Genomic DNA, 26,790 nt, shown 5'->3' on the forward strand with positions numbered 1-26,790 from the left:
CATAGATTGAAGACCACAGGATTGCAGACAAACTGATAAGACATTAATGTTATTTATCACGCAGCCAATCAAGGGGTTCCCTGATGGCCTAGCAGTTAAAGGATCTGGCATTGTCACTACTGTGGCACAGAACTGATCTCTGTCCTGGGAACTTTCACATGTCATGGCATGGCCAGAAAACAAACAAAGAAAAACCAAAAAACCAAAAGCAGTAAAATACTCTGCTTTGTTTTCACAAGTATGTAATTTGCCCTTTCACCTTCTGCCATTAGGAAGTACTTCCTCTCCATCTTTTTTTTTTTTTTTTTTTTTTTTTTTTTTTTTTTTCATGCGGCATGTAGAAGTTTTTTGACCAGGGGATCAAACCCATGCCACAGCAGTGACCGAAGTTGTTGCAGTTATAGTGCTGAATCCTTAACCTGCTGCACCATAAAGAAACTCGCCCTCTCCAAGTTAAATCAAGACAGTTAAGCTAAGAGCTGTCAAAACCCCTCCACACAACCAGGTCCAAAATGAAACATGGGATCTACATTTTATCTTCTCGCCCCCATCCAACTTAACCTCTGGAAAAGGCTCTCCCTCGGAATATTTACTTGTTAGAAAGTTATAAACTGAAAAGCCCTCTTGTTTAGTGGGCAGATGATGGCGGGGGGGGAGGCAGGAGGGGGCAACTTCTCTGGCAAGTTAACCGTCTCCAAATATCAGAATGCGCCCAAACATTTTTTCTAAGCTGTGTTTGTCACCTATAGTCAAACGCATACACGATAGTATCGTATAAGAATGGTACTTAAATGTGACCACTGAAATATGTTGCCTAATCACAATGACCTTGGAAAACCACACTTGATACAAAAACCAGCCCTCCCTCGGTCATTAAGATTTTGGCATGCACTAGGAGCACTTTCTTTTTCTCTAGGGAAGAATAGTAGTAAGGAAAGGTGATCTGCTCTGCTAAAACTTTAACAGGTGCTGAAATTTATACGTTATATTCAGCCTTACAAGCCTACACTAATTATTAATTATCCACCTAAGTGTACACTCCTTTCCACATCCTTCCCCTTAACTAGAGCACTCAGGAAAGCCACTGTACTTTGCCTGACTAACGGACCATGTCTTGAACAGCTAAATGGCCTAGCAAATGTGAGGATTTTCCCATATGCACACTTCACAGCGTTAATATACATCCACTGCCTGTGCAAACCAACTGCTTTTCCACCACCCCATCCCACCTTGAGGAACATGGGTGACTTGGGGAGGGCATCTAGAAATGGACAATATCATTAAGTTAGAGCTGCTTTCTGAAGCAGCTTCCTTGGCACTTGCAAAGAACATCTCTCTATGGTTAGGACTGGAGGAATAGGGAGCTCTCTCATTCTGCTCTGCGAACGTTTTCAAGAAGTCACAGAGAGGCTTCTTTTTATGCTAGAGCAGGTGTGAACTCAATTCCACACTTAAACCAGTATCAGCTCAGCTGAAAGAACAGCCATAAATTTTATTTCAGAACTAAATGAAACTCATGAGGGTATGGGGCAAAATCTCATTAACTATTAAAATGCCTTTAAAAGACTCTGAGCAAGGCTGCTTTCTTTTATTTTCAATTTGGTGTTCAAGCTATATATAGGACTTTGCCATGAGTGGAAAATGCAATCACAAAAGGATATATATATATATATATGTATATATATATATATATACTTAGAACCGTTTTATTTCAGAGACACCCTCCCCCCCCCCAGGCCAGGCACATCTCCATGAGTTAGGTCAGGAATAGAAATAGGGAAACTTTAAAGGAAAAGTGGAAGATCACCAAAAGATTATCCAGCCAACCACTGTTCAGTAGGTCAGTTTTTCCTGTAACTAGTTACTGGGATGCCTAACAGAGGTTGTCCACAGCTACTTAAGTGGTCTGCCAAGTTATTTAAAATATTTATGCTCACTGCATCTCAATTTCCAAATAACATTTGCGAGACCATCAATAAAAACAAAAAATGGAAATTATGCAATGAAAAAAATAAACTCACACACACAATATAAAGTACGAATTTAATCCTGACAGGAGAGCAAGGTTTAGGGATTCCCCAAATCTGAATATCAACTGATTATCCAAATACTCTGAAAGTTCTGAAGGAGACCAGGTCAGCAATAACTTTTCCTCCACGATGTGGTATTGCCCAATTAAGTACAATCAGTTACACATAAAGTGTTTATGCTCACATCCCAAGCATTCAGATTTGGCTACTGAACTGTTAAGAGCACGGCTTGGGTTGAAGAGCCAAGGTGAGTAAAAGGCAGAAGCAATTAGTAACCCAGTAATTTCGGAGACTTAAGGAAGCCACACCAATGCTGATAATACAAGGCTAGAAAATTGTACTCTCTGATCAGAACGCTCCAAAATTAGCTTTTTATGTGTGTGTGTGTGTCTCTCTCTCTCTCTTATCCTTCTCTTCTTTTGTCTCTCCCTTCTCCACCCAATGTTATCTTATATTACGTACACACTTTCTATTTTCATTCATCTTTTAAGATGGCCCACGAAGGGGTGGCATTTAATTAATCGCTTCCACATTCTGTCAAAATTCACTACATGAGTCTCAAGTCTGCACATCACTTTCGCCCAAGCTGGTCACACCCAACCAACAGAAAAAGAGCCCGGAGAAAATAAAAGTAGGTGGAATTCACTGTCACTGAATTTAAGGGCCAGATGTTTTTCCTGTTACTTTTCATTTAAACCCAGAGCAACTACCCAGATGAGAAATTCCATCAGAGTGCTAAAGACTGCCCAAAGTCACACAACAGGAGAGTGGCAAGCTGGGAGTCAGCCCACTATCCTCCCCTTCCCCAGGTCTTCAGTTGGATTTTCCTGGAGGAAAGTTTTCCATGTTTTATTTTAAACATAAACAATACAACCATCTATATCTTATACTAATTTAAAGCAAAGCTGCCTTATAGTTTTTTTCTATTAATAAACATGTCAAAGAGCAATCATCAAGAAGATGAGAACTGTTTGGGCTGACTCTCTTAAGCGCTTAGGAATATTTTTTTTTCCTTTTTTTAGTGCTGCACCCATGGCATATGTAGGGTCCCAGGCTAGGGGTTGAATCAGAGCTGTGGCTTCCAGCCCACCCCAGAGCCATAGGAATGCCAGATCCCAGCCGAGTCTTCGATCTACACCACAGCTCACGGCAATGCCAGATTCTGAACCAGAGTGAGGCCAGGGATCGAACCTGTGTCCTCCTGGATACTAGTTGGATTCGCTTCTGCCAAGCCTCAAAAGGAACACTGAAGAATAAATTTAATTCAATCCCGATCTACATTTTGCAACTGCTGGCCCCTAGTCCTGATATTCTGCAAGAGGAAATAAAATGTGATCCTCTAAATACCTCTTTCTACTTGAAAATCATACACAGTTCCTTAGGCAAGAATCAGAAACTCTTGGGAGTGAAGGAAATGAGAGTAATGACATACACAGGCAACATTCTCTGCCAAGCTCCTCTGGAGAAGAACGAAGTGAAAATTGTCCTACCTAGTGGTTACTCCATACGCAAATGACCTTCAATGCAGGTGACGAAATCTCAGCTTGTCAGCAGGCCTCCTCACCCCACAACTCCCATCCCATACCGAGGCACTGCCCGGCCTGTGTCACAATGAAACTTGAGAACACTGAAGGTGGAGAGAAAAATGGCTGGAGGCAAATATTTCATCAAGGGGCACATCTGAATTCAACAAAGTTGTCTCCAAAGAGGTACTTATTTTACAGGATTACTGGGGTTTTTTTTGTGTGTGTGTGTATGGAATAGCTGAAAAAGAAGGCTTTTTTATTTTTGGTGTTGATGTCTTCAGAACTGAACACTCTACACTATCTCCACTGTCTCCACCTGTGTTTGCCTTCTGTTCCAATCTCATTAGAAGGCAAAGGGGTCTTCAGACTTTTATCACCCAAGACCCAAAGTCTATAGAATTTTCAATTAGAGACAAAAGAGACAGAGTGCCAATGAGCAGCCATGCAATGCCCCAAAACACTAGAGAGCAGAGCAGTCGTTACAAAGCATACAGGTCACTGCATAGCTCACGGTGATTCTAGGGCTAAGTGTGACAGGTATTATCATCCTCACCTTAGAAGTGGAAAAGCTGGAGCTCATAAGAAATTTACCCAAAGTCCCATCACTATGAAGTGGAACAGCCAGGACTGAGACCGAAGTGAGCCTAGTCTAGTCCATTAATTCATGATGCCTCTCAAGACATGTGGTGCTTAAAACAGAATTCCGAAGTCCTCCTGCGGCACAGTGATTTAAGGATCCGGCATTGTCACTGCAATGGCTTGGGTTCAATCCTTGGCCTGGGAACGTCCGTATGCTGCGGGTACAGCCAAAAAACCAAAACCAAAACCAAACCAAACCAAAGCAAAACAGAAAAAGAAACAGAGTTCTTTTGCTGCTTTGGTCCTAATGAAGGTTATAATGTGAACAAAGGAGATGGGCTTATTTTTTAACTGAAGGTCAGTACTGCACTTAAGGTAGGCATACAACTTTCATGGACATTAGGTTAACAGACTCTGAAAATGACTGATGTTTCTCCTGGAACTGAGGAGCAATGAGAGATTTGCCAAGTGCTTGATCCCCCCACCCAAGGATCTAGTCAGGAATGACATTACTGATCGATGCTATCACAGGTGTATTTTAAGCAGCAAGCTTAAGCAAAATGCAATGGAACTGTCTTTCCAGAGAACAACTTGGTTCTGAAGGAAAACGGCACTGTTTATTTCACATCCTGCTCTCCTGTAACGACAGACAGTCCTTCCCCAGCCTGTGTTCTCTCCGGCCTGACTCATGCCCTGGCTGTGTTCACAGAGGTGGGAAACTTCTGGCCAGACGCTGGATCCAGTTCTCACCACAGTTTCTGCAGTCTTGGCACTTGGACCAAGATTAAATGTCTTTTGGCTGCACCTCATCCTCCACATTAAAGATCAACAAATACAACTGTGTACATATTAAAATAAAATAAAGGGGATTTTTGCCTCCAGCAGTGGGCATTCCTGTATGAGGGCCTCACGGTGACATGGCAGGGGGCTGGAAGTTCCCAGGAGACCGTATGGCAGTGGTCCAGGGGAATGAAGTCTGTCTGTCACTTACAGTGACATGGCCCGGGACCTTGCTGCTCCATGGTGCCAGGCCTGCTCTGAGTGGCTGCTGCAGGAGACTGTGTGAGTGGGTGCTGGCCTTGGGCTCTTTCAGAGACCACTGAAGGCCCTGGAGAAAAGACTGGAGCCTGGAGCCACAAGCCTGCTGCATGGCCAGGCAGCTCTGGACAGCCTGTCAGGAATTCAAGACAGAGACCTAAAAGAGAAGGTTCCAGATGGTGAGGACATGAAGTCCCTGACTCCGGCTGGCTTTGGCCTTGCTCAGGAGCTGAGGACAATGAAGGCACATGCCTTGGTGATGAATTGAGAACAGACCCCCTCCCCCCACCCTGCTTTCTCCTTCCTGTGGGCAACTCTCCTGTGGTACTTTTGCCATCATCTTCATTTCAGTATCCTTTTTTTCTGTTCCATGTGTCTGGGTCCTTCTAATTTGCTGACCAGAAATGGCAGTCCAGACCCATTTTTATATTTCGCTTCTTACATGAGAACTGAAGCCTTGGTCTTCATTTTCAAAACTGTGAAGATGAAAATTACAGATTTTTCTCTTAAAACAAACTACATAAACCCTGCAAAGTGGCTAGCCCGATGTGCATTCTCAACTCCTTTCTCTTGTCTCTTTCCGCTGCACAGGCTGGAGAAGTGATTGTGTACATTCCCACCTGCTCCAACCCTGAAACTGGAGATGGCCTTGGAATGGGGGGTGGGGGGGGCAGTGTGGGAGGCAGGCAGAGAATCACAGGGCTGGACTCACCTTTCCCTGCCTTCTTGCTGCATCAAACCCAAACTTGACTCTTGAAGCTGTGACAGTCATCTTGAAACAATGAGGGAAGGGACAAAAGAGTCACAGAGACACAAGCCAGGATTTCAATGAACCACAAACGAACTCTAGCAGTGGCCCACCACCAGACTTCCAGTATGAGAAAAATTATTCATAAGCCACCTTTAGTCATATTTTCCATTACTTCCAAGCAGAAGCATTCCTACCTGACATAAACTGCTTTTTCCTTCTACTTGACTCTAAAAGAATTTATTTCCTCTTAGGGTCAGTAACTTTCTATGTGAGAAATCATCCTCTGGTATAGAGAAGAGCTAGTTGTCTGTTAGCTATAGTTTTCAAGAATTGTTTCTCTGGTATCAGTTCTTCTAAGTTTTAAAAAGCTTGGTTTAGCCCACCTCGTTTGACTATAAAAGTGTTTAATTATTACAGCTTTGCCACACTACACCAAAGAGTAGGCAGCCTAATGGAAAGAAAACAAGACGAATGAAAGAGGAACAGAAATGTTTACTGACTGGACAAGAGGAAACAAGTTATCTTATCTGAATACTGGAAACACGCAACTTTTTTTCAGTGGTCTTTCAAAAAATATTGATTTTACTTATTTCCTTTTATAAATAAAATAATCTGTGGTGTGTCTCTTGAAAACTGAAATCTACCACCCTGCAATATGGTCTGTTTCCTGACATGAGAGGAATATTCTGTAATCAAGGATACAGTACTACAGAATGAATTTCTAGATGACTGGTTCTGGTTTAGGGTTTTCTTTCTAAGACAGTAAGAAGTAGGCCTGACTTGAATCTATGGGATTTTCATTTAGAGTTTAGACCCAAATATATATCCCCCCCAATTTATTCATGAATGAAACCATTCAATAGCCATTTATTCAGGTCCTGCAACTCTATCTCAAGCCTTGGCCTGTGCCTAACACTTTTCTCCTGGAGATGTAACTTAAAGGAGTTATTATTTTATCCCTCGGTGGATCCAATACTTTAACTATAGTTTGGAATGAGCTGACATAGAAAAGAAACACCCATTTGAATCAGGCTTAAACTACATGTGGGAAAACACAGTGACTTGGAGCTATCATAAAATGGAGAGGAATGGATTAGAAAGAACGATAAAACATCTCTAAAGATAAAATACACTATACACAGAAAACGGCATACCTAAAAGATCAATGGACCTTTAGATGAGAAAATTACCTCAGAAAGCATGTGAAGGCTTATCCCCCCACCTCGATTTAACGGCATAAAAAAAAGAGCTGACCTGAAGACCCACACACAGTTGGAGCAAAAGAGAATAGAAAAGTCAGTTATCTGGCTCCCAGCCTTGACATGAAATCAGGATTAATTTTATCATTGGGGATGACATTGAAAATTGTCTTATTTGTTAATACCTGAGGAAAATAATCTCAGTTAACATATTAAAATAACAAAACTCCCAAACAATGCTAACAACAAATGAAACCACTATTAAACATTTCTTCTCTCTGAAACTGCTCGTCACATTATCAGGCCAACACATAACAGATGATATCAAGATAACCTCAAGCTGAAAAGTGTCATAAAAAGAGAAGACATTGTAAATGCACAGACATCCCTAACAAATGAACTTGCAAGCAGCCTGCTATCACTACTAAACTCAGAACAGTTTAAAAGTGAACCAAAAACCAAAATTGCTAGAACCCACATCCACATTCGCAATTCCATTTTCATGAAATGACTAAAATGTGATTTGACCTCTGGCACTTTCAAATATCAAATGATTGCCGTTTTGGTCCAGATTTTGTTATTTTCAAATATTTACATTCCAGCAAGGAAAAAAACAAAACAAAACAAAAAACCCATCAAACCAAGAGGTCAAGTTAAATCTTACCCACACTTTGAAAAAACTGTGTTGCTTTGTGGTCATTCTTTTCCTTTGTATGTTAAGGTTTTCAAACCGTTTTCCTAAGTATGAGTCTCTTCATTGGGTATTTCCAGTTTTATAATGAAAAGAAAAACTCCCTGTGTTAACATCTACTCTTTACAAGAAGACTGGGCCACTGGCCTCTGCCACTGGGATTTGAAAGCGCTCACAACACTTCACCTTTATGCTGGGCTAAACTCAGGGTAGCCATAAACACTTTGAAGTAATACAAACCTAAATATTCCTGCTAGGCAAACGGAGCAGTGGAACCGAATTATAATGAGCTAGCAGCTGTCACAATATGACCACAGTAACCAAATCAAAATATCAACCGCTAACCCAGATGAGATTCAAAGGTCATCCTATAAGCCAGCAGCTTTCTGCAGTTCTGCCTGAACCGCGATCTAATCCTGCAGTAAAATGTTCCACTGAGCTAGTTTAGAAACCAGTTCCTCTATGGTGGGAAATTATTGTGTGCACTGGTGGAGTACCATGAGTAGGACAAGAACCAAATACCACAATAAGGAAACCGAACCATTCACAAGGGGACATGTAAAAACACAGCCGCTGATGTTGAACTAAGCTGCACCCAACCGTACAAAAGTATCACTTTTCACATCCTTCGGTTACCAATGCATGTCTATAATCTTACTGGCAACTTGCACGCTCAAACAATCTGGTTTTCAATTAAGGCCCTGGAACAATAGAAGAAAAAATGCATGCTTAGATCCCTCCTTAGATCAAAAAGTTGCAGCTAGAAAATATTGTCTCCCAGTGTAAAAATGTTTGAACAATTACCTATAAAGTTTAATGCTTGGCAAACAAAACAAACAAACAGCAATGTTTTTTAAAAATCCATACTCTTTGTGCATAGCTCTTGCCAGGATTTTCAAACTATTCCATAGCATATTAATCCTCTTAAAAACACAAGGCTCCATGGTCCCTCTGTCCTATTAGCATATTCTGAAAGCTACCCACTGACCACCTGTAAAGATTTAATCAAACTGTTTAATAACTGCAGAGAACAAGTTTCCAACAGATCGAGTGTGCATTATTATCATTAATAATCATACGCAGTCACAAGGAAGAAGTGATTAGTTTTCTCCAGACACAAAACAGGGCATGGAATTTCACACAAGTGAAAATGCAACTTGGCTTGTTTATCTCTACCAATGAAGACAATGAGTGAGGATTCAGGAAATGTCAAGTAAGAGTCTAACATACAAATATTGAACCACTGTGTTATACACTGAACATGAATGTCAATATGTCAATTATAACTCAATTTTTTTTACTTAAAAAGAGAACTATATGAATTGGTCAAGGCAGGCAGTCAGATAGATGACTCAGTGCTGAAATCTCTCAACTCCTCTAGACTCCCCCACACTAGGAGAAAGACAAAAAGCCATGCACAGTTACTTTTTTTAAAAAAATGCAGGGCTATCTTGTCTATTTTAGTTACATTTTTCTTTAAAGGATTTACACAATATCAACTTCCAAAACTTTGTATAGCGATTGTAACTACAAACAACAAGAGAAGGAGTATTGCATCGTTATACACCAAGAAATGTCATTAATTCTTCTAGCATCATAGGTATGTATGTGCAAATGCTTGTGCGTGCATGCATGCAAGTCTACTTGTGTTCTCTTGTTTATTTTTAGTGTAGGGACTCAAACTATCAAATAAGGTATTATCTTCAGAGATGCAGGCTTATTTCTAAAGGAATAAAGTAATGGAGACATTCTATTACCCTTATAATTATATACTATTTTACATAAATCTGAGATAGACAAATAAATTAAGTTTTTGTATTTTGGTACCACAGGTAAGTATTAGATTTCAAAAACTATAACATTTATGCAAAACCATTTATGTGAAATCAGAGTTCAGACTTGTAATAAAGGGTTTTGTTACCATAAAAGAGTTTATAAGCAAGTGTTAGTAATGCCTGCATCATTTCTCCAAAATAACGTACTGCCATAAACAACAAAATATATAATAATAATTCACTCCCAAAGAAAAGAGTGCTTCATTACTTTTTTCTTTCCTTGCAATAAAATCAAACCTAAGTGAACAGTTTACCAAAAAAATAGGTCATCTGCAGTTAATAACTCTTTCCCATAAAATTAGTGTCACTTATTTCTGTAGCAGACGCCTAATTCAGTCACAGACTTGATTGATTTGACAACAGAGAATTTGGTCCAATAAAGCGGTTGATTTATTTCTGATGCTATAGCTTTTTCCCTAATGTGACATCACAGCAGAATTAAATCTATGACATGTAAAGAAATCCTCTGTAGTTTTCATGAAAACTAAAGATTCTGAAAAAGTGGATATTGGATTTTTGTCAAAAACTTACAGTAAAGTCTAATATCCTCTTTTGGTAGAATGACTACTTCCACAAAGACCATAACACAGAATATGGGTTTGGACACAGACAGCAATTGAGAATATACCATATATACTCTGTGAGTTCACTTTGTTGGCTCTCTTAATAGGTCTTATTTTCTCTTTGTCTTCATTTGTAAATTGGTTTCTTTAATTTCTTGAAAACGATCTATCTTCTCTTTGAAAAGGTGCGACATAACCCCAAGCATGGCTCATTTCAAAAGTGGTTTCGTTTTAAATAAACAGCAGCTTGGGGAAAATCAATGAGAATCTTTGTTCCCTGAATTGAGATACTCCAGCCAATCAAGAAGGCGTTTGGGATGTGAGAAATTATAAGGGTGGGAAGAATTTTTAATACGGCATCCTCGTCAGTTCTCTAAAAGTAATTTTAAAAATTCTTTTCCAAAGTAAAAATGCAAGGTAGTTCACAGCTGTTAAACTGTCCTTTTCTCCCTTTTTTTTTCCTGCACACTGTGCCATGCCCTCTCACTCTGAGGGCGACTTCCCTGACCCCAGTCTGACACTGCACCGTTAATGTCAGATAAACCATTTAGCCCGAGCACAATTCTTTTCTGTGCAAAAATCTGCTTGAGGTGGAAAATGTAGCAGTTTGTAAACAATAAAGAGCCATGTTTCAGACCAGACAGCTTATCTAACAGAGACGTCCTTTCATGGGGAACAGTGGGTGGGAGCCACTGGGACATAGTAGCATTTCCTACCACAATGCAGGAGACTGTCTTGGCTTCCATGTTTAAGAGTTTAATGGGAAGGAGGGCAGACAGGACAAAAGAACACAGCTGACAAGGACTTTCAGCTTAAACAACAACTAAGTGAAAAGAGTCAGCTCTCTCAGTCCTAGCTCTAGACTCTCAGCCCACTTGTATTTTAAATACTATTTGGATGGAAAAACGAATTTGGTTTGTAAAACAGCTGCCCATGAGGACGCATGAACAAGAAAAACTATTTGTTATCTTGGTATTGCTTGGTATCTTCTGTAATATGAATTTATCAAATTGTTCTTTAGAAAAACTTTTTTTTCATGTACAGAACATGAACTTTCTGAACATGAGTGGCCATTTCTTTATCCTATTTTACTTACTTTAGCTCATCAGAGGATAGTTTTAGAATCTTCTAAGGAAGTTCTTTAACATACTCTTTATTATTCAAGATTATTATTTTCAAGTTAATCTTTTATGAAGTTGCATGAGGATGAATAGAGAAACAATGGTGTTAGAATTTTAAATTATTACTATTGTCATTGAAGACTCTAAAATTCTTTTAAAATTAAGTTGACAAATATATCTAGTCATCTGCCTATGTCTATCCTGGAAACAGGAAATGTTTTGCCTCCCTATCAACAATGGATAAAAAATTGGGATTCTTGCTTTAGTTACAAAGTTAAAACATAAATAGGAAAGTTATTATTTTTAAGTTTTTTTAAAAGAGAACAAATATAAGAACAAACTATGTCCAAACATAACTCTGAGATTGTGGTTCTCAAAGTTGAGATGACACTTTACTACTCATTAAACATAAATTGCTAGTATTTTCTTGCATGACTATTTTGTGTTAAATACCTGAAATTCCTTTAGATGGATTTGATGGTGAATTTTAAAAAACAACAGATTCAAGAATGATCAATTAACAAGTATAGTGTCCAAGGCTTAAAGTTGGAACATTCTAGGACATTCCTCAGAAGCATCTGCAGATATGGTTTCAGAGTGATACATGCATGGTTGCATGTTTTCCTTGGAGTCTAGTCCAACAGCTTGTGTCAAGAAATTTAACCTCATTTATTGATGGATTTGCAACAAAATTTGGCTTAGCCAAGAGATTTACTAATATTGTTAAAATTCACATTTATTAAGAACAAAGTTCTTTTCCTTTAATCAGCTACTGGGACCTTTTAAGCCCTTATGAAAAATCTTTTCAATGCTCAGGTCACTGCTGTTGAAAAATATATCCCTACAGGGTAGTCAAAGTAGAAATATATGCTAAAGATGACAGTAGGAAAGGCATGCTAGAAACTTGAGGACCATCTCAGACTACATGTAGCTCACTTCATGAAGTAGGGTGGAAACTCCTGGAACATAAGCACTAAAGTTCATGCCTGGATGAATACAAAACCAGACTGTACAATTCAACTTGAAGACACTACTTTGATTTAAGCACACTGAACCTATTATTAAGGAGTTTCCTTGACCCCCTCAATAAAAATTCAGAGAGAACACTAACTATATCTCATTGCCAACTGATAGTTCGATGATATTTTTATTTCACATATTCACCACTTTCACTTACTCAAACTTAGAAAACTACTGTTTCAAACGCTGACATTGGGAAATGTGCTTTATGTCCAAAGAACACAAATTGCCCATATGTATTCAGTGTCACTGAAATTAGGTAATCCCACATGGTTGTAAAACTTAGTCCTGCATGTGCTATTTCCAAGCATAGACTGTCAATATTTTTCTGCAATTTAAAATTACTATAGTGAACTGGCTAAAAATTCAAGTTCCTAATAACAGAATCTCTGCCTGGGCTTGTATTTTCCCTTCCAGGGTAAAACATAAGCATTCAAAAAAATCCATGTTAATTTAAAATTAGTCTTACTTTGTATTCTGGAATTGACAAAAGGTGGAGAGAGATTGTCATGTGACCCAAGGTCCCTGCTGGTCATGTGGTCATAGGGAGTCCCATCTCCATAGTTCTGGAAATAAAATAACAGCATAAGTTTAAATTTTCCATGAATAAAGTAGCATATAATTATGCCTGTACTATTCACACCTCTCTGACACCAAGCAATTGGTGTCCACCATTCCCACCCTGGCTCCTCCTTATAAGGAAGCTGCATTTTTGTAGGCACAGTAAGTTAGAGAGGGTTCGAGAGCCTGCAAAGTTCACCTTTTCCTCATAACAGCTGTGAAATTGGGGGAATGATAATAATGCAACCAATGTCATGAAGCTATTGACATGATCAAATGAAATAATGCATGCCAAGCACCTGACACATATAAAATGTACTGCAGATATTAAAAATTACTATTTTGATAAACTTACATTATTTCTTTTTTTTTAAAAAAAAAAGGCAAAATGATGCTGTAAGAAAAAATACCCATAACCCATGCCTTTGGATGGCAATGGAAGAACCTTTTAAACTGCAGCATTTGGCTTTATGATTTTGAAATTTCAGTGTTTCGTTATAGTTGTTATTGTGGTTGTAAGAGAAATAGATCATTCCATAAGCAATTAACACACGAGACTATTAAAATTATTACCACAGGACTATAAATGAACATCAGAACTTAGGTATAAATTCTGGATTTGGATCAACTATGCCAAAAAAAAAGTTTTAAAGCAGACATTAGTTTTTGGAAATTGGTGATTATTATGATCTTCCCATTGCTTTAAGGGGAATGTTAAATTAAAATTATGTTTTTAAACTGCCCAGTCACTTGCTTTTAATGGAGGAAGTGGATGCCATATAGGAAAGAGTTAAAATCATCTATATTCTATGGTTCAAATTTCATTCTACTAAGGTACATAAAGTGACCAGATAGGAAAAAAAAAAAAAAGTCATTCTGCTCAGCTGGCTGCCTTGCCCATAAAGACTAAGTCAAATTTACTCAGAGGTGTCAGTTGGCATGTTAGCCAAAGGGCAGAATCTGCCCACACAAAAAGGATGGATGCTGTATGAAAACTGAAAATGCACATCCCCTCGCTAGAGAATCACTGGAACCCTTAAGGTTCCAAACATCTCTGTTTTCAATCTCCTTTCCACATTTATAAAAATTAACTTGAATAATACTGTAACATAATGTTGCCAATATAGCAGTGTATAAAAAGAGTCATGTTTTAGATACCCAGCATGTGTATTACATACACTCATTCTATCCCAGGCATTACATAATACTAATTCTTACTTATTACTAAATACAGAATTACTAAAAACTTAATATATATTATCTCATTTTACAGAATTACTAAAAACTTAATATATATTATCTCATTTAAACTTTAGCATAGTGCTTCAAGGTGAATGAAAAGACCACCACTTGAAGATGAGAAGAGACTTAGCATGGTTGTCCAATACAAGTCAGCCACAATAACCTGTCTCATGCAAACTCTCTGCACTTAGAAAATATAAACTGGAGATCCTCTTGTGGCAGGTGAGGAACCCGATGTAGTTTCTGTGAGGATAGAGGTTCGATCTCTGGCCTCACTCAGTGGGTTAAGGATTCAGCACTTCGGTGAGCTGTGGTATAGGTCGCAGACGAGGCTCAGACCTGACGTTGCTATGGCTATGGCTATAGCCTGCAGCTGCAGCTTCTATTCTACCCTTAGCCTGGGAACTTCCATATGCTGCAGGTGGAAGGAAAAAAAAAAGAAAATAGTAATTATAAAGTATTGATTCAAAATTATTCACCTATGTATTCCCTGAAAAAAAAAATGGCAAGATAGTTCATGAAAACTAAATGAAAGTCAGAATAATCCTAAATGGACCTTGCCCTCAGAAGAAGTGTATTAAAATGAGAAAGCAGAAGAAATTAAGTACATTTGAATGAAATAAGAGAAGGAAATTCTTTCATCTCTGACACTTGCTGTCAAGGGGAATGGATTTATTTCTGTAAGTGCAGAATGTAACGTGAGGAGGAGGAAAGATTTCCTCAACCCATCCATACACTACATTAGAATGCTGAACTTGACAGCTGGGGCAAGAGCTCAACAAAGTTATTGGGAAGCTTAGAGATCCTGCTCTACCCTCAAGACTAGAGTGTGAACCACAAGGCCGAAGAACAGGTGGCAATGGCCAACTACGGCCTGCCGAGATGGCCCCCTTTTGACAGCCTGATTACCTTCCTTACCTCTTGTGCGGAAATTGAAACCTCCCTCCACCTCAAATTTATGTGAACGCTTTAAGTAAAATGTTACCCTTCCCTGCAGAACGCCTCATCTACACAGCTGGTTGGAGGAGGGGTGGATGTTTTACTACATTTTACTATGTTTTTAATTCGGTGTATTATATGTATATTATAAAAGCTGACATGGATATTAGAGGGCCTAGAAATGATTTGGTTAAAGACAGATCATACACAAAATCCTGCATATTGAAGTGGGAAGGAACATGGAAAGATTCTCCCATTCTACCTCTTCATTTTACAAATTAGGAAAATGAGGACCAAGGAAGGCAAATGGCACGCCTAACATCATACACATACAGGAACACTTGCCTGAACCACCCTATTTCCACCTCATGCCATGGTCTTCCCATTACAGCCAAACTAACAACCAAAAACCATGGAAAGGAGAAGCAAAAATTTGAGACCATATAAATGAATGAGCCCACTGGCAACCGAGGCACTACTGATGGGAAGAAAAAATCACATGTTTACAAAGTGAAATCAACTCCGATTTATCATGTAAATTACATTAGTAGTCTAGAACTTCCTAGGGTGTCTGTAGAATTATTCAGTGGTTTATGTACACCAACACATCACAGGGACACTGGAGTTTTTTTTCCAAGTTGTGCCATCTACAGCAAATAAGTTTCTGTAACACTGGATCAATAACTGGCAAAGTAAGACCAAATATTTAATGAAGGATTTTTTTTCTTCTGGTTAGCCAAGATGGAACAGGTGTCAAAATCAATAATAACATCCAATAAAAGAATGAAAAAAAATGCCAAACACAAGCTGGTCCTCATTAAACTTAGGAGGCATATATATCTGTGTGGATGTGTGTGAGGGAGAGAGAAATTCACCTTCAGTTTGTCAATTTACATATGTGGATGTCTGGTTGCAGGAAAAAGATTACATACACTTACCCTGGACGGGCTTGGATGTCCTCCACTCCCCCAGGACCCTGAGTTACTTCTGTCTTCTACATCTAGGGACAAGAGAAAAGTTCTTTAGGCTTTCTTGCAATAATTCTTTCTTTTCGTATATGAACTTTTAAATTAATGTTTCAAATTAATCTCCTGTTGCCTTTAATTAAGAATCAGGCACGAGGCTACCATGATGATAGTGGCTTCTGACCCATCTACTTAAATTAACTCATTTAAATTCACAGCAGAAATGAACTGGACCCTCAGGAACCAGAGGTATGAACATAAAAATTACTTCCATCCTTCACGTTGTTTCATAGCCTCAACTTTTATAGACCTGAAACTGCACTGACAGTTTTATTAAAATCTTTTGGATAAGTTAAAAATACACTCACACAACCTTAATACACACACGCTTACGTTAAATCAGGTAAATATCCATACTAATATTAGCAGCACCCATGCCACAAAGCTCTTATATATCTTCTGTGTCCCTGCCAAGCTTATCCCACCAAACAACAGACACACAACAAAATATGCAAGACAAAAAAGGGTTCAGTAGTCTATTTTCATCAGGACATTACAAGGATATTAGGAGGTTTTTGCTAGGTTTTTTGTATTTTTGTTTTTTGTTTTTGGCTGCACCCAAGGCATATAGAAGTTCCTGAGCCAGGGACTGAATCTGAGCCACAGCTGCAATCTACACTACAGCTGTAAAAATGCTGAATTCTTAGTCCACTGTACCACGGTGGGAACTCCCTTAAATTTTTTTAGTTAAGACAACACTTTCTCAGTCTTTTTTTTTTTAGTGGACCCACCACTTGGCCTACAATCCTTACCCTGGGCATTGAGATGTAGAAATGAAAGTTGTTAAAGCAATGTTTTATTTTGATAAATAATGGCAAGGCGACCTCTATGAACTCCCAGAAAGAATGAATCAATTAAAAGCAATGATTCTGTAAAGTATGAAGGTGTATGGGGATATTTACTCTGTAATATTTGGTTACAACTGGAATTATAATGGTTTTGATGGGGTGAAGACTTTTGATGGGTGAATATTATCATAACTGTTCTGGAGAGGAAATCTAAAACTAGTTAACAATTTAATAAAAATTTCATATCATTTGGAAAAAACAAACAAACAAACCAAAAACACCCTCTCACAAAGTTGGAATTCTCCAAACCCTGTACCAGCGAAGTTCTCATTTTGACCACATTCCCAGATGTTTCATAGTGCCTCAGGTGGCAAAGACTCACGATGAAGACCCTAACAGCTGAGTTACCAAGTTCACTGCTCAAGACATAAAAGTGTTTGAAAGATCAGTCACTTTATATTTAGAGAGGGCTTGGAGACTTTTGATGAAAGGCCCTTTATAAGTACAAAAAGTTTCACTGTTCTATCATCTTGATCACGGTGGATAACAGACGGTCATCACAAACGTCCTCTGACAGAACTGGAGAGGGAGGTGTGAGGCTTTGCTTCAAGAGACGTACTTCCATTTATTGTGCTTTCTAATATTTTAGTGATACTGTTTATTCTCTCAAAGCACTGCTGTCATTCCTTTTATTACTCCGATTTTATTATCAGCAGAAGTAAACAGAGGATAATTAACTGATTTCTTTGGGGGGACAGTGGAGTACATGGAGTCTTAGAATACATTAAGAGATAGAATAGAAACAGCAACAAACAACTATTACTACTAAACTTAGTATCTTTCTCTCTCTCTTTTATTTTTCTAAGACCACACCTGCAGCACACCGACGTGCCCAGGCTAGGGGTCCAACCGGAGCAGCAGCTGCCAGCCTACACCACAGCCACAGCAATACCAGATCTTTAACCCACTGAGCGAGGCCAGGGATTGAATCTGCATCCTTATGGATGCTAGTCAAGTTCTTAACCTGCTGAGCCACAACGGGAACTCCTCTCTCTCTCTCTCTCTTTTTTTAAACAAATATTATTTCAGTTCATTTTGTTAGTACTTCAGAAGATAAAGCAAACACAAACAGATATCCCCTGTGGAGAACTAAAATCAGTGACTTCAAGCTTTCAGAGATGTCATGAAAGCTCTCAGAGGTAAATACATCCAGTCTGGAGAGAAGGTGCAATACTTTCCCCATACTGGCTGTTTAACAACCCAACCTCCTGACCTATCCCATGGAAGCAGGGTTGGTGGGAAGGATAAAAAGAAGTGACTCAGCATCTTTGAGATTATTGCACAAATCAGCTTTGTAGCCTACATGGTTCTCTTCATCTTTAAGACAAAATCAAATATTTTCAGAAAAAAAAAAAAATTAAGTATAAATGACAAGATCTCTCAACCGGAAGTCTGTATATCTTTTTTTTTTTTTTTTTTTTCCTGTCTTCTGTCTTTTTAGGCCCACACTCATGGCACATGGAGGTTCCCAGGATAGGGGTCAAATCGGAGCTTAGCTGCCTGCCTGCCTATGTCAAAGCCACAGCGACATGGGATCCAAGCCACATCTACACCATAGCTCACAGCAACGCCGGATCCCCAACTCGCTGAGCAGGACCAGGGATCGAACTGTGTCCTCATGGATGCTAGTCAGATTCGTTTCCACTGGGCCATGATGGGAACCCCTGGAAGTGTGTACATCGTGACTTCCTTCTTGCCTGAAACAACCAGCTTGGATTAATTTGAGATACTCCTCTTAAATTTGGCCAAAAAGTAACGAGGGAACAGAGTTGAACGCCTATACTAATCTTCAAACTTTGCATTGTTTGGACCCATTTTATCTTTTCAATATTCAAAGAGGATTTTAAACATGAAAAAAAGGCACAGTCAAGGACAAAAGGGGACTACAGCACTTCTAGGTCAGGAGTTCTACCCTGGGGATGATTTGGGCCCATAGAGCACATTTGGCGATGTCTGGAGACATTTTTGGTGATAACAACTTGGCAAGGCATAGAAGCAGGGTAGAGTTAGTGGCATCTAATGGACAGAGGTCAGGGACATGGCTAAACATTCTACAAATATTAGAAAATCCCCACAACAAAAAATACTCTGGTCCCAAATGTCAACTGTACCAAGACTGAGAAGCCCTGTGCTAGAGGACAAATTCTGTTGGAGAGCAAAAAGGAAGAACTGAGTTGGACAAAAAGATGTACTTGAATTTGAGTTATAATTAATAGGAATTCTGACTAAATACACAGTGACCCGTGCATTCTACCCAGATGAGGTAGAATGTTTCACGAGACCTTTTATACATCTTATATCCACAAAATAAAGGGAAAATGATGGTCAACCAAGCAGTCTGCTAATTAGCAGGCAAATAAAACACATCAAAATTTGGGTATTCCCAACTGGGCAATTTCAAAAGTGAGCAATCCACTAATTAAAAATGCTGGAAGACTAGCTTTTTCAAAACAGGTTAAATACTGACTGGGATCCTTCACAAATAGATTCCCAACCAATCAAATCTGACTGCTCTTTTCCCATCCTATCCCATTTCCATCTTTCTCATGTCCCAACCTCACATTGCTGTACCTTCTTTTCTGCTTCCTTCCTTGTATTGCTCCCTTTTAAACAGGCTTTTCTTTCCCTCCACCTCCTGCTAGATTGAAAAAGTAAGGACACCTCTCTAGCTCTCCCAAACCTAATGGAACGACTATGACTTCTGATATTTTACTATGACTTCTGATATTTGACCTCTGAAAGAATATCTACAACTGGTGCTCATTTACCCATGGCAAGGAGACACAAAGCTATAGCATGGAACCGATGTAAACATGTTATTTTTGAGACATTTGTTTTCATCTTGCCTCCCACAGAATTTCTTCGGCAGACCTGCCACTTAGCAAGCACTTCCTTAATAACTATCCCTGCGCATCTCCAAGTGTGTCTGAGGACACCTACGTCTGAGTCACCTGGTATGCTCATTTCAAAATCAGCATCTTAGGGTCCGCTGCAGACCTGCTGACACTAGATCTATGAAGGTGGAGCCCAAGAAAACTGCGTTTTTAACAAGGTCCTCAGGAAATGTTCATGGACCCAGGAGTCTAAGAACCATCAGCCTCCTCCACTGGGAACAGAGGCACGTCCCACACCACCACCCACGGCCTATCTCACTCCCTGTCTGAAAAATCCCTGCCCAGGTGGCTGGTTTCAGCAGCTTTCAGTCCACAGTCCCATCATATCTGCAGCCCAAGAGCTCTTATGCCCAGACTCACTTTTTAGGTCAACCCTGTACGTGGCCTATACTTAGCCATTTCCTGCTCTTGGCTGGTGTACATGGCACTGCACACGCTTTCTGCGTTCATGTTTTTGTACATGTTCTTCCCTCCACATGAACTATTCCTTATTTCTCCAAAAACAATATAGCAGCTAATATTTCATGAGTTAAATATATCAGACGCTGTGCCAAGCATGTCAACAGACTAAGAGTATCACCATATTATATATGAAGAAATGGAGGTTTACATGGGATAGAAAACCCTCTCGAGGGGACAGTAAATGGCAGAGCTGGCAGACAGAGGTGCCCTCAATGTTAAAGACAGGGAGGGCCCTTGTCCATGGTAAATGCCTCCCTGGTAAGAAGCTCACATCTCTCCATGACCAGGTCACATGTTACCACCAGTCACTTCTCCCCAAGCAGAGCAGAGGTGTTTATTTGGGAGCTTATGGCCATTCCTGTGGGATTACAGAATTATATGCAACACAAATATAAAAACTAAATAAATAAATATTTAAGTAGTCAAGAGACTGGAAAATAAAAGCAGGAGAACAATAAAGCCGGAGGTAGGAGGAGTTTATCAAAATGGGCACTGTGATGGATGGTATATTTGCAAGAGATGGATCAAAATTCTAGAAGCTCCTGAGTGGGCAAAGCAAAGAGTGAAACAAGATTCACAAAGAGCATGGGATAAAAAGTACCCAAAGTGTTCAGGAAAGTCATTAAGGCAACATAATTACAAATGAAAAAATTCCCAGGATAAAAGCTGTCTGAATATTTAATTCTCCTGTCTCCCTTGTTGTATTATCACCCTCTACTCAAGAGAGGAATACATAACAAAGACAATAAGCCAGACAGGAGAAAGGAAAGGATAAAAACAAGTGTGTGATAGAAACTATTCTTCCAAAAGATGAAAACTGGCTTGGTTCAAACAATTCTTTTGGCCACACCTGCAGCACTGGAAGTTCCTGGGCCAGGGATCAAACCCATGCCATAGTTGTGACCCGAGCTATAGCAGTGGCAACACTGGATTCCTAACCCACTGAGCCACCAGGGAACTCCAAAATTTTCCCACTTTATTTTACCCTAAACAAAGACAGGCTTACTAACTTCCATGAGATTGACAGTTGCTTTAGAAGGCAACTTGACCACAGACAGATTTTCATTTTATTTGAGTAGTTATGCCTAAGCCTCTTCTAAAATGACGGACATTTCTGCACCAAAATACAAAAGTGACATCTGGGCAGAACTAGGACCAAGCACTGCACTTAGAGAAAAGATATACAGAGATGAGTTTTAAGTTCTACTATTTCCCATCCACAGTTATTAAACAGTGAGATCAACACTATTAACGGACTGGATCAACATTGGAAAACAGTACAGAGAGTTAGGATAAAGGTGCAGATTTCCCCTATGCCTCTGCATTGACCAGTTCTATGGTCTGAACCAGTCGCTAAACTCGTTTTTGTCAACTGTAGAATAAGTGGGTTTGATTTCCAGTCTTAGAAATAGGGCAGGCTAGTACATTGAGACAACTCCCCAACAAAGCACTGAAAATGGTGGATTTAAAAAACGTTTTATACAGTAGAAAAGTGACAGAACACTGTAAACCAGCTATGATGGAAAAAATAAAAATCATTTTAAAAAAATGTTTTAATCTTCTCTAACATACTAATGAGCTGACAAGATAGGAAATATCCAGCCAAAATCAAAGTGAAAGCTGGAACCCAGGGAAGAAGAAAAGACATTTTTTGCCCTGAGGACATCTGTCAACCTAGAAAATATAATGGCCACTTGGGTCAAGGAGAACACAAGTGAAAACTCAGGATCCACCCAAAGAAGGTATCTGACAGGAGATAGGATTTCCAATCTCAAGGAATTATTGTTAAAATCAATGAGTGAATTGACACTCGTTAAACACTGAGCAGAGAACCAGGCCCACAGTAAATGGTCAATAACCAATACCCACCTTGAGTGCCAAATTTACCAATACCTTCCGAAATGCAAGATAATCCAACCACATAGATGTGAAAATGTGTGATTTATTTAGGGAAATTTGGGTTGCACATTTTTATGACTCTTCATTCTGCTAAATGGGAGAGAGACTTTCCAATATTCTCCTGGACTTAAGAAATGGCCAATATGTTCAAAGTAATCAAATCTCACCTTCTCTGAACCCCCTCCCACACAATCACTGTCAGAATTCAGTGAGCGTTAGATTCTCTGAGTGACTAAATTACCTTCTTTGTATCTCTCACTACTCCAAAGTATTTCTGTATGTTGTATAAACTATATGCTGCCAAAAGTTGTTTGCTGACCCAACATCCAGGGTAAGAACAGAGACTAAATATTATGAAAGTTTAACCTTGATTTGGAATTAACAGGCGTCAGAGTTACCTAACTCCACTGACTTGGGGTAGCTTGGTACATCCACCTTTTCCCTCCTTAAAGCCCAGGTCATGCCAAAACAACCAGGGCCCCGGAGTTTCAGGAAGTCAACAGAACAACCAAGGGGGAGTTGTGCCTTGCTCTAAGGGTCTACAGATTCCTACTCTTGTAGAAACACACTGAATTCTCAGTGAAAGCTTCTACACACTCAGAACGCATCGGGAGATTGAGTTCTTGCCGGAAAGATCATCATCCTTAGACACGCGGAAGTCTACACTGTCTGAAACCCTTCTCTCTGCAATAACAGACACTATGAAATCTCCTCCACACCATCATGGAGACTCACAGACTGCGTACATCTGTGGCTCCTACTAATTTCCTAGTCCAGGAAGAACCCTTGGCTGAGCCCTCCACACAAACTGAGATGGCATATGCTCTCTGTCAGAGCCAGATGAATTTAGAGTTCAAAATATTTCATCAGCAAAGAGTGCGTTCAGGATGTGCACATTTTCATTAGCACCCGGTATAATAAGAGCACTAAAGAGAGCGACTGGAAATCAAATCCGAGTCCTAGGACAGAGGGAGGAAGAGGTGAGGAGCTTCAAAGATTGACAAGGGCCACACAACCGTAATCACTTCTTTCTGTTTCTGTAAGAAACAAGCTAAGCTTCGTAAGGAGTGATCTGGGCATTGGCAAGAAACTTCCAGCACTTTTCAAAGCTGACTAAGCAAAAGATGGTGGTGGTGACATGTCCCACACAAATTCTAAGATACTTCAGACATAAAGAACAAGGACCTTGGGTTCCATTTTCACAGCACTGCCATTCATGTTGGCTTTCTTAGAGTTCCCGGGCTTCCTTATCAAATAAATCTGAAAACTCAAAGGTCAAGTATAAGATGATATTATAGTCCACACATATAAATATACAAGTTGCGGAGTTCCTGTCATGGCTCAGTGGTTAACGAATCCGACTAGGAACCATGAGGTTGCAGGTTTGATCCCTGGCCTCACTCAGTGTTAAGGATCCGGCGTTGCCGTGAGCTGTGGTGTAGGTTGCAGATGTGGCTCGGATCCCGAGTTGCTGTGGCTCTGATGTAGGCCAGCAGCTACAGCTCTGATTAGACCCCTAGCCTGGGAACCTCCATATGCCACAGGAGAGGCCCTAGAAAAGGCAAAAAGACAATAAATAAACAAACAAGTTGTATAAGGAAAGGCAAAATGTAGATATACTGGGGCAGAAGTAGAGTAGAAAACTTTGTTGAAAAGGGAATTATTGCAAATTTGAGCTGTTATTACTGCCAACTTAAACTTCCATTAATATGTTTTTAAAAAACACTGTTTGTTTTGGGGTTAACAGATGCAAACTATTGCCTTTGGAATGGATAAGCAATGAAATCCTGCTATATAGCACTGGGAATTATATCTAGTCACTTATGATGGAGCATGATGGAGGGTAATATGAGAAAAAGAATGTATATATGTATGTGTGACTGCGTCACCTTGCTGTATAGTAGAAAATTGACAGAACACTGTAAACCAGCTATAATGGAAAAAAGTAAAAATCATTTAAAATAAAAAAAAAACAATAATGAAGACTAGATAAAATAAAAAAATAAAATAAAACACTGTTGTGACAGAACATTATGGAAGGTAATTTGAGAAAAGGAATGTACATATATGTATGACTGGGTCAGCTTTGCTATATAGCAGAAATTGACACAACATTGTAAACCAACTATACTTTAATAAAAAAATTTTTTTAACCACAATTTGAAACAATATTATTTTCCTTAAGTTAAAAATAAACTATTTCCCATAAATGAATACTAAATAAGCTCAGATATTTAAAATGTGGAGTTAACTGCATTTTTGTAGTGCTATAAAACAGGAAAAGCATTTTCATATAATATATTCAGATAAAATGGAGATAACAAAATGCACAATTATGCTGTAACTATGCCACTGGGTGTTTCTTATTCTGAAATAAGAATTAGAAATCATCTTGAGGAGTTCCCGTCGTGGCTCAGTGGTTAACGAATCCGACCTGGAACCATGAGGTTTCGGGTTTGATCCCTAGCCTTACTCAGTGGGTTAAGGATCCGGCGTTGCCATGAGCCGTGGTGTAGGTCGCAGACGTGGTTAGATTGCTATGACTCTGGTGTAGGCCGGTGGCTACAGCTCTGATTAGACCCCTAGCCTGCGAACCTCCATATGCTGCAAGCGTAGCCATAGAAAAGACAAAAAAAAAAAAAGAACTCATCTGGAAAACTCAAGGTGAGTAGACTATCATGTTATGAAACTGAGACACAGGTAACCTTGAATTCTTCATTTTAATCCAGGTAATCTGGAAGTACCATGATAATCTAGCTTGAATAATATTCAAACTTGAATAACCTAAGAAGAAATGCAGGGAACTGAGTGGTATTTAGCAACCTTCCATTTCAAATGTTTGATCCTAACTAGTCAGGGTCTTTTTAAAGAGAAGTTAGTCCTTTCAATAGCTCATCTCCCGGACTTCCTATTGTGGCTCAGCGGGTTAAGAACCCAACATACTGTCAGTGAGAATTCGGGGTTTGATCCCTGGCCTCCCCCAGTGGGTTAAGGATCCGGCGTTGCCACAAGTTGCGGCATAGGTCTCAGATGCAGCTTGGAGCCAGTGTTGCTGTGTCTGTGGTGCAGGCCGGCAGCTACAGTTTCGATTTGACCCCTAGCCTGGAAACTTCCATATGCCACAAGTGCAGCCATTAAAAGAAAAAAAATAAAATTAAAATTAAAAAAAGCTCATCTCTCCAAGCAAGAGCCCCGAAAGAGGAGCCATGAATAACTTAGACAAGAGTATAAAAACGTGAATTGTATATACCTCCTTTAAACTTCTGAAATGCAACCCGTCTGTAAGCACTTAAAAATCAGTCTTACTAATAAGATAATGTTCTTGGAGAGTAGGCATATTTCAAATCTGGTAATAATACAACTGGAGGTAAGCTGCCATGTCTGAAAACTCTGAAAATAAAACTAATATGCCGTTTAACTATATTATTAAATAAGCTTCAAAGTACCTAAATTAAAAGTGAATATAATTGAGGGGAGTTTTTAACAAGGTGCTTAGTACCTTTTAAAGATGTATTTACAAATAAACATCAAAAAATGTGAGGAAGAAAAGATAAGGGCTTTGGAAAATAAACATTAAAGAAATAATTGTTAAAATACGCTTCATTTCTTAATAAAATAGAATATGTAACTGATCATAAGCACATGTAATTACATGGGAGTTTTTTCAAATCAGACATCTATTTATGTTGCAAAAATCCATAATAATGTAATGAGTTAAGATGTACAAATTGATATTTAAAATGCCTATTTGATCAATAATTTATTACATTTATTCCAAAAGAGGGGGAAAAGAGCCAAGATGAAACATGTAACAGTTTTATCTTCTCTTCTTTTTTCCCCTATACCTCTTTTCTCCCTGGGGTGCCATTTGCGAGGCTCTGGGAAAGGGCTGCTGGCTTAATTGAAATATTTGTAGGCTGTAATTGCTCTGCAAAACCACAATGGTCCACTTCTCCCAAATGGCATCCGTTCCTCTTAGGTTTTTTTTCTTCTGTTTCCTTTTATACTTTAACAAAGTCTACTTCTCCTGTTTCTTCTAGTCTAATCTCATCTTGCCCTTTATTCTGAATGCATGACTAATATTGGTGAAGCCAAACAGCTTTAAATATTCAAAACCTTCCCTAAAATCCAGTTTTCTAGCATAGTCCCTTTGGCTTAGAATAATCACGCCCTTCTACTGATTCTCAGTTTATCCTTTCAACATCCCTATCTTCCACCTGTGTTTAACACAGCAGCCTCTGACCTGGCAATGACAAGCAATCAATCTTACATGTTATCTTCAGGGGTCATGTCTCAGTTTTAGGCCAATTTTCTTTGTATTTAGGCTCAAATGTGCAAACCACACTATATTACTCTGCAAAACATCAATGAGAAGCCTTAATTAAGTAACACTGACAGATAAATCCATTTCTTTCCCAGTAATCAAATCAAAGCAGGTTGACATAACACAGGAACTTAATACAGTTATTCCCTTGTAATTGGAAAAAGGCCCTTTACTTCTCATTAAAGCAATCTTCTGGGTATTGGCATAATAAGAAGACTCAGAGCTTTAATACTGCCCTATAAA

At 39.1% G+C, this 26,790-nt stretch overlaps 1 protein-coding gene across 22 annotated transcripts in view; it reads right to left on the reverse strand.

Annotated features, from left to right (window-relative positions):
* Positions 1-26,790, reverse strand: part of TCF4 (transcription factor 4) — a 361,111-nt gene that overhangs the window by 220,186 nt on the left and 114,135 nt on the right. For all 22 annotated transcript variants that reach the window (XM_021093491.1, XM_021093499.1, XM_021093587.1 and 19 more), the window contains 2 exons: positions 16,034-16,095; positions 12,823-12,919 (listed from right to left, as the gene is read on the reverse strand). In XM_021093491.1, coding sequence (XP_020949150.1) covers positions 12,823-12,919; positions 16,034-16,095 — 159 coding nt within the window. The remainder of the gene's footprint in view (positions 1-12,822; positions 12,920-16,033; positions 16,096-26,790) is intronic.

This window comes from Sus scrofa, chromosome 1, assembly GCF_000003025.6.
Source record: "Sus scrofa isolate TJ Tabasco breed Duroc chromosome 1, Sscrofa11.1, whole genome shotgun sequence".
Lineage (NCBI taxonomy): Eukaryota > Metazoa > Chordata > Mammalia > Artiodactyla > Suidae > Sus > Sus scrofa.